Source organism: Lytechinus variegatus, chromosome 17, assembly GCF_018143015.1.
Source record: "Lytechinus variegatus isolate NC3 chromosome 17, Lvar_3.0, whole genome shotgun sequence".
In the NCBI taxonomy this organism is placed as follows: Eukaryota; Metazoa; Echinodermata; class Echinoidea; order Temnopleuroida; family Toxopneustidae; genus Lytechinus; species Lytechinus variegatus.
Window position 1 is genome coordinate 30,234,864 of NC_054756.1, and position 15,815 is coordinate 30,250,678.

General features: G+C 36.2%; 1 protein-coding gene across 2 annotated transcripts in view; it reads left to right on the forward strand.

The window, feature by feature from the left end:
- The first annotated feature begins 213 nt into the window (after window positions 1-213).
- The window catches only part of LOC121430793 (KH domain-containing, RNA-binding, signal transduction-associated protein 2-like), a 33,294-nt gene continuing 17,692 nt past the window's right edge, over window positions 214-15,815 (forward strand). The window contains exons 1-4 of one of the 2 annotated variants that reach the window (XM_041628193.1): window positions 214-419; window positions 13,096-13,259; window positions 13,927-14,043; window positions 15,296-15,442. In XM_041628193.1, the coding sequence (XP_041484127.1) occupies window positions 308-419; window positions 13,096-13,259; window positions 13,927-14,043; window positions 15,296-15,442 (540 nt within the window). In that variant the 5' untranslated portion in view covers window positions 214-307. The remainder of the gene's footprint in view (window positions 420-13,095; window positions 13,260-13,926; window positions 14,044-15,295; window positions 15,443-15,815) is intronic. The other variant, XM_041628195.1, reaches the window with a different exon arrangement.

Consider the following 15,815-nt stretch of genomic DNA (forward strand, 5'->3'; position numbering starts at 1 on the left):
CCAGTTAATAAGTTCAGTGATCGTAATGTACATAATAAGTAGTATGAGAGAACGCCTCGTGAATCAGTGATTCGCACAATTGTATATGAGTATTTTATTGTTTTAAAATTATAGAATATAAAAAGTATTCAGTTATTAATTACATATTGAATTATTTATATTCTATTTGAAATAATAGGCTTAATTTTGATGGGCAAATAATTGTCAATAATTTTTTCATAAGAATTGTGGGTCGAGCCTACCGCCCAGGGTACTTACGACTGACAACCGCGAAAACTCACCTAATTCACCACCTTTTTCTCTCAAAATGGAAGGCATGGATATCAAAGCTGATGAAAATGAAACTCTCAAGGAACTTATGGAAGAGAAGGACTGTTTAGATGCGTCATTTGTGCATGCCACACGACTGTTAACGGAAGGTAAACTTTTTTTGGTAACGTCAATCCACACATCCATGACAATTGACAGACATCTGCCTGGCGCTGGTTGTGGTCGGGAGCTCGCCAGGTCCGGTTCAGTTTCTCCAATAATAATGTTGATGGTGGGCCCCAAGTCTGCGCACCTAACAATTTGAGTTAAGATTTAACATAAATTTCTTCTGATTTTCACAAAATCTTTTGGTTAATAGTGTTCCTCATATTATTAAAATTAAAGTTACCAAATTTCTCATTAAAAAGTGAAAGGAAATATAAGATTTTCTTGAAAAAAAACTCGGGCAGTCATTTTCAGATTGAAAAAAAAATGGTACCCCATGTCTGCGCACTCATTCACTTTGCACACGATTCGGGGATTTTGATGACAAAGGCTGCATTTTTAGGCCGTCACATGAAATGCCCTGAATTTGTTATTTTTCCACCATTTTGAGTCGGATTTTTTTATGAATACCTGTCTATGTAGTGCATGTGTGAAGTTTGTGCTCGTTGCGTATCTTCTGTAACTAAAATCGCGCAGATGCGCGGGTGCGCAGACTTGGGAGACCGCGCAGACATGGGGGAACTGACCATACCAATGTCATACCTTGACACCTAACGAATCCAACCTTTAACTTAGGGAAGATATGTCATGAATGCACAATCATTAAATATGGCTTGAAAGAGAATATTTTGGGGCCAATATTTTCCTAAATAATTTGATTACCTGGATTGCTGGAATACCTGATGCAGAGATGCCAAGTTCAAACTCAAAGACCAGCTAGGCCTAGGGGCCTATATGCGTGAGATTTTCTGTGAATCTGAGTGAGATCACAGACATTGTGTACAATGTATATGGGGATAGGCTGTGATAGTTGCATGAGACAGAGATTTGAGGGGATGAACAAGAGTCCAAAATGCTTGAGTCTCACGCATAATGCGTGAGACTTGGTACTTGGCATTGGTAGCTCTGCTGATGAATCAAATAATGAAATATGCTGACTGCTGTAGAGGCCCTAACGTTAATCGTTATGTCTTTCAATAGTTAACCCAGGGAGCGCTGGCCCGCGGAGTGGGGCGGTGCCCAGGAGCTCACCGTGTATTTACCCATACTCACAGGACTAGGGTAGATTATGGTCAAAATATCTAACTGTGAAAACAGAATTTATGCACTTACCTTACCATGATTATAGTTTATACACGATTATATGGATGAAGGTCTATCTTGTGGCAGTATCCTGACATCGAGGCACAGACTGGAACCTCAAAAAAATGAAAAGTTCTCTCCTTCCCCAGTCTCGATCGGCCATTTTGTTATGAATTTTGAAAGAATTAGGAGAGGTATCGTGACCGAACTTTTCGTTTTTTTGAGGTTTTAGTCTTCGCCTCGATGTCAGGATACTGCCACACGATAGACTTTCATCCATATCGTGGTAAGTGCATAATTTCTGTTTTCACAATTTATTTTGCTAGATATTTTGACCATAATCTACCCTAGTCCTGTGAGTATGGGTAAGTACACGGTGAGCTCTTCGGCACCGGCCCGTTTCGCAGGCCGGCACTCCCTGGGTTAGTCTTTAGAAAGTCTAGACTTTACTTTACGTCTTTAGTCAGATCTACTTTTTCTCTTCTTCTGACAGTCTGTACCGTACGGTAAGTAACGGATATTAACCGCACCTTTTTCTTGGCGGGATGGAAGCAAAAGTTGGGGGGTGCGGTTTATCTACGGTGGTAATAGGTACATGTATGAGCCAGACTCGGCCTGATTAAAAAAAAACAAGTCTATTTCCAACATTACCTTATTACCTCATTACCGAATGTACTGGAAAAATGCAGAAAGCTGCATCCAAGTTTCCAGGTCTAGCTTTCGTCCAAGCTCAATCTTCTTCCACATAGCCAGGAGGTCTTGAGTTCTAGAGAGTAAAAATCGTTTAATAACATATGCTGACTCTTAACGAAGTCAGGAATTCCTTCCCATTCATCTGCACGTACCACCCAAAAACCTGAAACTTCCGCCCCAGAGATTTTTACTTCTAAAAGATCTAGCCCAAAATTATGTACATGGGATACAACTTCATTTCTGACATTTCTATGATCATATCAATTTTATTTTTAAAAGAGAATGAAACCTTTGGAAAAAGATAGCTTGTGTGAAAAACAGATCACATTGCCAATAGGAGGATCTCCATAGCATTAGTGATTGCAATATTCAAACGCTCATAACTTTCTCATTATTTGTCAGATTTTTCTCAAACTTTCTGTGTTCTTATTCTTTGATTTTTCTGTTTCGACTTCAGCCCATTTGTTCCAAAGCTTTCATTCCCCTTTAAACAAAACTTCATTAAAAAAAATGAGAAAAATATTATGAAAAGACGGAAGAGACTTGCCGATGTTTACGCCGCCATCTTGTTTCCTATTATTCTTCTCCAAAGTACGTTACTGACTTGTGCATCGCGTAATGCTCGGGATTAACAATAGAAAACAAGATGGCGACGTTGATGTCAGATTTTAAGGATATTGGCTAGTTTTTTAGATAATGACCGACCTCGAAGTATGGACACATGCAAAGTTTGGACGCCCTGCCATACCGTAGACGTCTGCCAGTTCACAACACATCGCGTGACTGGGTGTAGCTGCTTAGTGCAATGTCGTTAAGAGGGGTATAAGCTGCGGGTAAAGGGAAGCGATTATTATGATCTTAATCAAAAATTGTCCATAAAAAAATTAACAAATGCTCCTATCTTTATGAAATTAATTTCGACTTTATTCTTAAAGGGATGGTCCAGGCTGGAGATATTTATATCTCAATAATTATAGTAAAATTCATAAAGCAACATGCTGAATATTTGATCAAAATCGGAAAACAAATAACAAAGTTATTGAATTTTGAAGATTTGCATTACTCTGGTGAAACATTTCTAGGCATTTCTTTATGAATATTCATTAGGTGGGCTGATGATGTCGTATCCCCACTTGTTCTTTTGTATTTTATTTTATGAAATGAGGTTTATTCAAAATTTTTCTACCAAGAACTAAAACAATTAGATTGACAACTGATTAAGTGCAATAGGGTCATTCCATCTGGATTCACCCAGTGGTTGCACCCGACCGTCTCAGAATTCGTTGTAAATTGGTAAACATAAAATTCAACATGGCCCAAGCACAAAACAGAAAAATTATTCAAATCGGTCCGTCGGTTCTCGCGCTACAGCCCGCCCTTTTCTCCTTGTTTTGACAAAAATGGGCGTGACCTTCAACTTTCAATGGCCATTGCGTCATAACGTGTTGACCAATTTTCACGAAAGTGGTACTATTTAATAGGAAATTCAGAGAGGAATCCAAAACATGCATCAAATAATGTATTGAAGCGATTTATAAGGTCGTGACCCTTGACCTATTCTTTGACCTTGAATTTGACCCCCGGACAAATAATTTTTTGACTTGATTTTCGTGTATGTTAATTATTTGTATGATATTGACAAAATATGTTAAAACCAATGATGATATTTTATTTCTTCACCTTTAAAAACTCTTCCAAAGATACCATGAAATTTCACTCTAGTCCCACATACTGATATTCATGTTAGTAAAGTGTTCAAAAGTTACATGATTTCTTCTAATCTTAAGTTACAGTATGCAAACACATTAAAAGAAATTAAGCTCATCAGTTCACAAATGAAACATTAAACATTTATGCTCATGAGTAGGTATCTGTTTAGGCATTTTGATGTTCAGCAATATATATCATATATGTATATATTCTTCTTAGTAAAGTGTTTACCCGGTACTTTTATCATCAAATTGTCGAGTATATGCTTATTTAAGGATCCCTAATATACATATATGATATATATTGCTGAACATAAAAATGCCTAAACAGATACCTATTCATGAGCATAAATGTTTTATGTTTCATTTGTGAACTGATGAGCTTAATTTCTTATCATGTGTTTGCATACTGTGACTTAAAGATTGGAAGAAATCATGTAACTGGTGAACACTTTACTAACATGAATATCAATATGTGGGACTAGAGTGAAATTTCATGATATCTTTGGAAGAGTTTTTAAAGGTGAAGAAATAAAATATCATCATTGGTTTTAACATATTTTGTCAATATCATACAAATAATTAACATTCACGAAAATCAACTCAAAATATTATTTGTCCGGGGGTCAAATTCAAGGTCAAAGAATAGGTCAAGGGTCACGACCTTATAAATCGCTCCAATACATTATTTGATGCATGTTTTGGATTCCTCTCTGAATTTCCTATTAAATGGTACCAGTTTCGTGAAAATTGGTCAACACGTTACGACACAATGGCCATTGAAAGTTGAAGGTCACACCCATTTTTGTCAAAACAAGGAGAAAAGGGCGGGCTGTAGCGCGAGAACCGATGGACCGATTTGACTATTTTTTTTTGTTTTGTGCTTGGGCCATGGTGAATTTTATGTATACCAATTTACAACGAATTCCGAGAGGGTCGGGTGCAAAATTGTACTTTCATTGGGTGAATTGGCATGGAATGACCCAATAGTTATTTATTGCCACAACTTCTTTCATCATAATTCAGGTACACATCATTTACACATATGAAAAAATGAAAAATAATAACATAAGAAAAAGGAAAGTGGGGATGTGACATCATCAGCCCACCTAATGAATATTCATGACGATGTGCACATAACTGTTTTCACAAAATATTGATAAACTTTAAAATTCAATAACTTTGATATTTGATATCCGATTTTGATGAAATTTTCAGCATTTTGCTCTATGAATTTTACTCTATTTATTTAGATAAATATTTTCAGCCCGGACTATCCGTTTAAGTCATTGATTCAAAGCCGCGAAGTTCCCTGGCAAAGTTCAAACAGACGCCAAGCATACTCGGTAGTATTCTGTCACAGCTGAGCGAGAGTAAGCTTGCGTTGTAATTATAGTGCAACTTAAAGGTCAAGTCCACCTCAGAAAAATGTTGATTTAAATCAATAGAGAAAATCAGACAAGCACAATGCTGAAAATTTCATCAAAATCGGATGTAAAATAAGAAAGTTATGACATTTCAAAGTTTTGCTTATTTTCAACAAAATAGTTATATGAACGAGCCAGTTACATCCAAATGAGACAGTCAATGACATCAGTCACTCACTATTTCGTTTGTTTTTTATTGTTTGAATTATACAATATTTAAATTTTTACGAATTTGATGATTAGGACCTCATTGCTTGAAGCACAAAATGTTGAAATAATGGAATTCCACGTGTTCAGGGAGGAATGAAACTTCATTTCACATGACAATGACGAGAAAATAAAGATATTTCATATTTCATATAATAAAATACAAAAGAAATAGTGAGTGAGTGATGTCATCAACTCTCTCATTTGGATGTAACTGGCTCGTTCATATAACTATTTTGTTGAAAATAAGCGAAACTTTAAAATGCCATAACTTTCTTATTTAACATCCGATTTTGATGAAATTTTCTGTGTTATGCTTGTTGAATTTTTCTCTATTTATTCAAATCAAGTTTTTGTTGGGGTGGACTTGTCCTTTAAGCTGGCCCTATTCATTTTATCCCCCCCAAGTTCCGTTACAAAATTACTGCCCGCGTGCCAGCTTATTTTTTCTTTCCTATTTGCTTTTCATAAGATACCACCACACCAGAGAGGCGGCACAAAGATGTAAAAAAACGCTGAAAAAAATGCCAATATCTTTTTTTCTTGAACCTTCCTGTAATCCTATATATCCAAAATGCATGCTAAGACATTGAATACTAGACAAATTTCTGAAAGTGAGGGTGAGGTTGGAAATGTGAAATGTGAATGTCTCTTCCTCTCCTATGCCGGGAAAGACACAGTAGCATAATTTGATGGTATCGTGATGTGATTCATTGTATTGTACTTTGCAATGTACAAGAAAGGTAGTGCTGTGTGTGTGTGTAACACTGTGAGGTGAGTGTAATGTCGGAACCAATAGATGAATTGATCAAGAACAGCAGATTTCCGTATACTGGTAATCTCTTTTAATACTTTGATACTCTTTTGAAATCTTAAACTTAATTTTTGTCTCACCTGCATAGCAGAGTGAGACTATAGGCGCCGCTTTTCCGACGGCAGCGACGGCGGCGGTGGTGGCGTCAACATCAAATCTTAACCTGAGGTTAAGTTTTTGAAATGACATCATAACTTGGAAAGTATATGGACCTAGTTCATGAAACTTGGCCATAAGGATAATCAAGTATTACTGAATATCCAATTAGAGTTTCATGTCACATGACCAAGGTCAAAGGTCATTTAGGGTCAATGAACTTAGACCATGTTGGGGGAATCAACATCAAAATCTTAACCTGAGGTTAAGTTTTTGAAATGTCATCATGGGCTATTCCACGGTTACTCACGTTACATTTGGAGACACCTTGACTCATACTTGGAGCTGTAACTCCCATTATTAGTGATAGGAACTAAACATCTCCTTATCACAACAAAGTACACAGTCTGACTATCCTTTGTATAAAAACAAAACTTGGGAAATTTTATTATGCTCCTGGCAAATCTTTGGAATGTGTCGGTTACTCACATTACATGATTTGGACATGCATAAAAGAAAAGACGACATAAGTGAAAAGTCTCCTCATACAAGGCTTTTATGAAAGGTGATAATATCCATTTCAAAGAAGTATATTAGGGAGACAAACTTTGGATATTTATATTAAAAAGATAAAGAACACATGGTTTTTACTTGGGGTGCAGATAATATGGTTACTCACGTTACATTTTGTCCATGTATGGTTAACAACTCACATGTCATTAAAAATTAAATAATGTGTGTAAAATTCATTGCTAGTAACATCAAAAAGAAATTTTATACCCAAAATTGGAACAATTGGAGCTTTATTAGGGAGTAGGAGGGAAAAGTATGATTTCGCATACTAATTATGCATAAATTAGCATAATCGCTTAATACCTATTAAGCTTTTTCGATATACCGGTATTAGTAATACCGTTCGGTATGAAAGTCATACCGGTATGGATACCGCCGTTGAAATTTCAATACCGAAATACCGTCATACCAGAAGTTGAAAATATCATACCGGTATTTTCTTCTGTATTGTCGTTTATGGGTATTTTTACAGTAAAATTAAGCCAAAACAATAAGTTCTTTGGCTCTCTCAATGTATTTAATGAAATCAGAATCCAATAATCTAACCTCGAAATGAATGCATCGCCCCTTAACTACTGTCTGAGCTCCGTTAGCCGCTGCATGAGGCCTCGGCCCCACCGCTACTGATGTGCATGTCAGCTCAGCTCCATGCACTCGTGTACACAGCTACAGTAAACAACGAAGTCGACCGAGACGGAGAGCATTTCATGAAGAGTTTTTTTCAGTGGTTTCAACAACAGATTTGCTTTCCGCCAATCACATGCGAGGGTTTCCTAGCTTGTAACATCCCTCTACACAAACAAAATCACTGACAAAACTCTTTGAAACACTCCCTAGCCTGCCTTTTGACCACGTGGTGTATTGCGGGCTTCAACAAAGTATCTACCTTGGCTTGGGGCGTTGACAGACAAACCACAGGGATTAACACTTGTTTTTTCTTTATGCAAGTTTTTTTTTCTCGGACTGCTCTTAACTTGTATCAATGGGAATGTCCACTGAGTTTTTTTTTTTTTTGGGGGGGGGGTGCTGTGCATTGACAGACTCACAGGGATTAACACTTTTTTTTCTTTATGCAATGTTTTTTTCTGGACTGCTCTTGACTTGTTTCAATTATGACAAGTTTACTTTTACACTATAAGCCTGCTACAAAAATCGTCTGACCCCCCCCCAAAAAAAAAATAAATACATACATAAAGAAATAATACATTAATGAATAAATAAATTAAATATGAAAATAAAAAAGAGACAGAAAATGTTGATAACATTAACAGGAAAAAAATGTTACGCCATCCCTCTTTGTTTATTTTGATCTGTGAAGTGATCGTAAATGGAAGAAAGTGGCTGAGAATATTTGTGTGATTTGTGATGGGTGTTGTATCCGTTTTGTGCCTGTGCGGTCATGAATAAAATAAAATAAACTATTGGATTGATTGTAATTTAAATTTATGATGGTCTCGTGGCGTGATAAGATTTTGATCATCTAAAATTTGGCATGTGTGAAAGATGAAATTGACAAAAAAAGAGGGGAAGATCGAGATTCGGAGAAGAGGAGGATGTTGATTGTTCGTGGTAAGAGAGGGGTGGTGACGGGGAGAGAATGGGCCGATGGGAAAGAGAGAGTGATGAATTAAGGGGCTGGGGAGATAAAGAAAAACAAAAGCAAGAAAAATTAGTGAGAAAGAGGCAGCCAAGGTATAGGAAGTTTGGGGGGTTACTTGTAGACAACGTGGAGATTCACAATAGAGGGGGGGGGGGGGTTCAACACAATGGACATTTATAAGAAAAGTTATTTACGAGACGTCAAAATTTGAGGTCAACAAACTTTGAACCTTCGACGAACACGTGTTGATGTGAGTGGTAAACAAAAGGGGCGAATCTGAATGTGAATGAGTGGGGCCAGATCGGTGAAGGCAAAATCACGCATATATCCTTGAAGTTTTAGCAGGGAATTTTGGTGCTTGGAAGTTAGGGCATGTACACACGTCATGCACGTTGAGCAAAGTAAGTAGCAGTGAGTTTGTGCGGTGTAGCATTTGGCAACTTGACTTATTGATTTTGTACCATGTGCTTGCTGAGATAATTTTGCACACATGCACAGGTAATTCACAGCTCTTGTTGGGGAGAGAGCATGATCGTATAACTTTTGGTAAAGAAAGAGAAAGTTTTTGTCAATGAGAATGGACCATGCTGAGCATTCCTCAGCTGACCACAAGCATCTCCTCTTTATCAGAGGCCATATCAGGGCTAAACAAACATTGGTCACTGTTTGCACAATAAATTAGGAATTTAGTCGGTATTAGTCGGTATACCGGTATTGAAGCTATTAGTAATACCGGTATTGAAAATATCAATACCGAAAAAGCTTAATACCTATTTGCATGAAATAAATTACTGTATAGTATTGTAGATTATGTCCAAGACAACCTGCGCGCAAATTTTCGGCGTAATCGTGCGGCCAATGGCCGAGATCTCAAGGGGGGCCTGGGAGGCACCGTACCCCCCCTCCCCTCGGGCCATATCAACTCCAAAAATACCCCGGCGTAGATAGGGTTACAGGTAAGGGCATTCAGTGTGTTGTTCAAACACTCTTTAAAGATTGGTTAATCGAAACCAAGTCTTACTAATGCACTCTCCCATTGTGAATACTTCTACTAATATTCAATTTTTTGTGTGATTGAATGACCACATATATTTTGATGAACAAAGAGTCACATCAAAGAGGTGTACCCTCATTTTGCTTTTAATTAATCAAAGATAACTTCACAACTCACCATGACATCCCACAGAAAATGTTACCTAATAATTTTTACTGGTTACTCACAGTACATGATGGTTACTCACGTTACAAAGTTACTCACGTTACAGTTTTTCTTCATCATTTTTATAAAAAAATTGTACTTTTTAATGATTTTGATAGTCATCACTGTGTCAAAGATTGTTTGAAGGAAGAGAATTTTAAGTAATTTGACTCTTCTAAACTTCAGAAATATAAAGTGGTATGTTGTTGCAATAACAAAATGGTAATAAGGCATATTTAATTTTTCACTATTTTTCTTGTATTTTGGTACAGAATGGAAGACACAACTTTTGACCATTTTTTCCAAAGTATGCATATGAAAATAAACTTTTTATTTCTTGTTCCTGAAACTATCATGTATGAAAATTCAAGAAAATATTGAATTTGAATTTTTAAGCTCATGTCCACCAACCTGTGGAATTGCCCTCATAACTTAGAAAATATATGGACCTAGTTCATTAAACTTGGACATAAGGTTAATCAAGTATCACCAAACATCCTGCATGAGTTTCACGTCACATGACCAAGGTCAAAGGTCATTTAGGGTCAATGAACTTTTGCCGATTTGGGGGTATCTGTTGAATTACAATGAAAACTTAAAAAGTTTTTGGATCTGATTCATGAAACTTCAACATAATAGTAATCAAGTATCACTAAACATGCTGTGCAAGTTTCAGGTCACATGATCAAGGTCAAAGGTCATTTAGGGTCAATGAACTTTGGCTGAATTGGGGGTATTTGTTGAATTACCATCATAACTTTAAAAGTATGTTGGTCTAGTTCATAAAACTTGGACATAAGAGTAATCAAGTATCACTGAACATCCTGTGCGCATTTTAGGTCACATGACCAAGGTCAAAGGTCAATGAACTTTGGCCATAATGGGGGTATCTGTTGAATTACCATCATAACTTCGCAAGTTTAATGATCTGACTTTTGAAACTTGGACATAAGAGTAATCAAGTGTCACTGCATATCCTGTGCAAGTTTCAGGTCACATGAAAAATTGTGAGGTCAATGAACTTTGGCCACATTGGGGGTAATTGTTGAATTACCATCCTATCTCTGTAAAGTGTATTGGTCTACATGTAGTTCATAAAACATGGAAATACGAGTAACCAAGTAGCACTGAACATCTTGTGCGAGTTATAGTAGTTTTCAAAGTCAGCACTGCTGCTATGTTGAATCGCGTGATGCAGGTGAGACGGCCAGAGGCATTCCACTTGTTTGTTTCTTGGTTACTCAAATATGCATGTAAATGTGATAAGGATTTAGAGATTGAGTGTGATGATTGTTTTTTTTTTTTTTGGTGATACATGTAAGTCCAACGTTGGGGGTGCAGTTAATCCACAGGTGCGATTTATAGTCCATTAATTTACTTACGGTAAGTCTACAGTCCACCGACTAATTTGGCAGGCAGGTCTGGTGTGGTGTATGTACAGTGCCATTTTAAAATATTTTAAAAAGTTACTAAGTGCAGCTTAAAAAAAATTGCTTGGATAATGAGTAGGTATTTATTTGAAGGGATGTAGATATAAATTTTGACTGCTTCAGAGTCCAGACAGGTAAAGCACAACTTCAAATGAATGAATCCAGAGATGCCAATGCAGTAAAATCCTTCATGAGTTAGCTAGCCTAGGGCTACCTCAAGTGATGATAGCGTAGCCTCTACTCCACTTCACTACCGCTACACTACGCTCCAACTACCCGAACTTCAAGGTGGTGAAAATATAAAACGTCATGCACCTAAACGATTTTGAAAAGAATAAAAAACTTATCTTCCTATTTTTCATTTTAATTTCACTCCATATCCATCCCCCGGTCAGTCTCAATATTGGTGATTTAGAGCCAGTATCGGGTTCCTCACACATTAATTCACTGCCGAATCCGAAACAACGCAAATCGCGCATGCGCGGAAATCGCAGCTCAAATTATGAATATTCATGAAAGGACTATAGATCGAGATTGCAATAATGTGAAACGATCCCAATCTATAAAGGCTAGAGTGTAAGTTTTAGTAGAGAGTGAAAATAATTCGGGTGATTTCAATTTCAGTGTTCTTTGTTGGTGTTGAGAGCATAAAAAAGCCGTTGAATCGAGCTAAAACACCGAGCTGGATTCAGAAGAACGATACCCAATTGCATTATCTATAGCCCATGGTGTCCTGTCCTCTCCCAAATAATAGTTGAAATCTCCCTGGTTGGGTGACGACAAATTTTTTGTTACTTAAGAAGGAATACTCAATGCTAAAAGATAACATATTTAAATAACATGCAAAGCAATTCAAATAAATTAATGCTTTGTAAATGGATTTTGAAAGCATAATTCAAAAATTATGACAAAGATAATGATAAGGTTAAGAGGAAGTCTGCTGATTAGCAAATGTCTGATCGTCAGTACTTTCTCATTTTCTGACACTTGGCGCAAGCTTTTTTTTGACACCCTTACAAACGTGTTCTGTGTTTGCTACAGTCTGGAACAGGGCGGTACAAAGTCCTTATGTAGAAATGGGGCTACAACATAGATGGGGAGACTGCTTGCGAGTGTTGGGAGGATCAGACGATGCAACACCTTCTGGTCTGCCCCCTTCTACCAGAGCAGTGCGCTGCCCAAGTTCTGGGCCCCGTCTTACAAAGAGTTACGATTGACCCGATTAATCACAACTCTATGGAAATCCATCAGTGTCATAATTTTTTTTCTACAAAAATTTGCACAATGTCCTTTGTATGCAAAGAGAAGCGCAGCGAATTTTCGAGAAAATAATGAATGCATGAACATACATCATAGCTAGAAAATATTTTGAACAAACATGCATAATAGATGTAGATGTTGCTGGCCGTCCGTAGTTTCTATTGATCGGATCAATCGTAACTCTTTGTAAGACGGGGCCCAGGAGTCCTTTAACCACTGGACAGGTCGTGTAGTGACCCGACAAGAAGCTTAGAACAAAAAAATCTAGCTACCAGTTACAAGGATTTTATCCTATTTTGTAGGCTTTTGAGGGGAAAATGATACTAAATAGGATTTTCCTTTAGAAATTAGAATTTTTGAAACTTGTTAGAATGATGACTGAATATTTTTTTCATAAGTATATTAAAATAAAACTAGGATTTTAGGTCTGAAAAAGGGATAAAAAGAAATAAAGAACAGATTTTTTTTCACAATTAAGTTTGGCAGCTCTGTTTAAGAAAGTTCATTCACTTGTCATTGGTCTATCTCTAGAAATCAAACGAGTTGAGAATGGCGGAGATATCTTACAGAAGGAAAACAGTGGAGACAGTGGTGGAGAAAGAGGGAAGATAAATCCATTAGTGATTGATGTCAGCTCAACAACACCAATTAAACTCTGTGTCAAAATTCTTATTCCTGTCAAAGAACATCCAAAGGTTGGTCATTTCATCTTTTTATAATCAGAAACATAATCAATTTTGTTTTTTATTGAAAACTCTAGAGGTAATCTTATCACTAAGTTCAACATGGTTGTAGGTCTCCTGTGAATATGGAAAAGAAAAAAAAAGAAACAATGTATGAATAGGGCTACACGATTGGAAGATATATACAAATTTTTTTACATTGAAATTTCAATGAATAGACGTTCCATCCGTGATATATCATCTTACACAATATTTTGAACAATTGAGATTTTAATATGTTTCAGACAAGCACATATAATTCAAAATGCTTTACACCTATTTTTATCCCCATTATCATATGATTTTCCCCAATACCCCTTACTTGGGGTTCTAGGGAGGTAGTCCTGAATTTTCATCCCAAACAAATTGTTTTGTTCTGTTGTTAACTGAAAAAAAGTGACATAAACTTTGCTTTAAATTGAAAATTATTCATGTGGATTGTAGTTTACAACTGCAGATAAGTATGTAATATCATACAGTCCTAGTAATGAATGCATTAGTCCTTTTTTCACAAGAAAATATAATTCCATTATATTACATTAATACTGAATAGATCAATTCATTATTTTGGTCTTGTGTTGTTCATACTAAACAATTGCAGTAATCATAAATTTAGCATGTGGTGTTTGTGTTTTGTCAGTTTAATTTTGTAGGTAAATTACTTGGACCAAGAGGGAACTCATTAAAGAGATTACAGGAGATCACAGGAACAAAGATTGCCATCTTGGGAAGAGGATCTATGAGAGATAAACAAAAGGTGAGAAAAATAAAAAAGAAACATCTGAAAAAAGGAGAAGAACCATTAGGTGCTGTGGATAAGAACCACAAGGTCTGGGTTCAAATCCATCCGGAGTACTCGCATCCTTTGTCAAGGCATTTATGTACCCTTGCTACTTTCCACCAACATGTAGGTGTGGCAAATGGGTACTTTGCTAGGAAGGTAGTTGTTGAATGCTTGATCAGGGTAGGTATGATATAGCCAGGGTAAAACTCTTCAGTGCTTTAAAAGAAACATCGTATTAAGTGCGATATTTATTATTTTTATTAATGATAAATTATCATTAAAGGTCAAGTCCACCCCAGAAAAATGTTGAAGAGAGAAAAATCGAACTAGCATAACACTGAAAATTTCATCAATGTCGGATGTAAAACAAGAAAGTTATGACATTTTAAAGTTGTGCTTATTGTTCAATAAACAGTGATATGCACAACTCAGTGACATGGAAATGAGACAGACGATGATGTCTCTCACTAACTATTTTTGATTTTTATTATTTGAATTAATACAATATTTCATTTTCTACAGACTTTGACAATAAGGACCAACTTGACTGAAGCATATGGTATCAAACAATGCTAATTTCACATGTTCAAGGAGGAATTATTCATTTTACTTCAGCTGACAATGAGGAGAAAATTAGAATATTTCATATAATAAAGTACAAAAGAAATAGTGAGTGGATGACATCATCAGTCTCCTCATTTGCATTCTGACTAGGATAAGCATATAAATGTTTTGTGAAATTAAGTGAAACTTTGAAATATTCATTACTTTCTATATTTTACATCTGATTTTGATGAAATTTTCAGTGTTATGCTTGTTGGATTTTTCTATCTTTATTCAAATCAACTTCTTGTTGGGGTGGACTTGTCCTTTAAGAAAAATATTGACCTGCATGTATTGTGCGATATGTTTAAATGATCATGCTCATGGACCAAGCTCTATTGAGAATTCATTAATGATATTGTTAAGCCAGGGTAGGAAATATTTCATTTGTTAGGGGCTTTTTTTTCCTTCATCCTAGGTGAGTTACTGAATTCTTGAATATTTTTTGCCTTTCTTTGGGGCAATTTTAGAACGAGGATCACCCTGAAACATGTCGTGGTGAGGTTTAAATTACCTGTTGCTCTCATGTATAACGTATGCTTGATAATAAACACTGTGAATAGCATCTGCTCTTTGCTACTTATGCATTGATAATTGTAAAACATCTCTTTGATTTGTGTAGGAAGATAAACTAAGAGAAGAAAACAATCAGAAATATGCACATCTCAATGAAGATCTTCACGTCCAGATTGATTTGATTGGATCACCTCATGAAGCCTATTATAGATTAGCACACAGTATTGCAGAAGTACAGAAATATCTTGTTCCAGTAAGTACCTCATTCCTATTCATATATTACAGGTAGTTTGTTATTATTTAGCATTGAATTTATTCATGGAAACATGTTTTTGAGCAACTGTGGGTCTGACATGCACTTTATGTGCGTATTTAAGAACCACATTTTACGGATTCACAAATTCATTTTGTTCCTATTTTTCTCCCTCTTTCTCTTCACCTTCCTCTACTCTTCCCTGCATCATCATCCTTTTTTTGCCTTCATCTTTTCTTTTCCTATTCATCTCACTCTTTCCCATTACCTTCATGTACCTCTAAGTCTTTCTTAAAATTCATCCTTTTTCTCTTCCCCAGTCTATTTCTCTTTCTTACATCTTCTCATCCCTCTTTCCCTCTCATCTATTTCT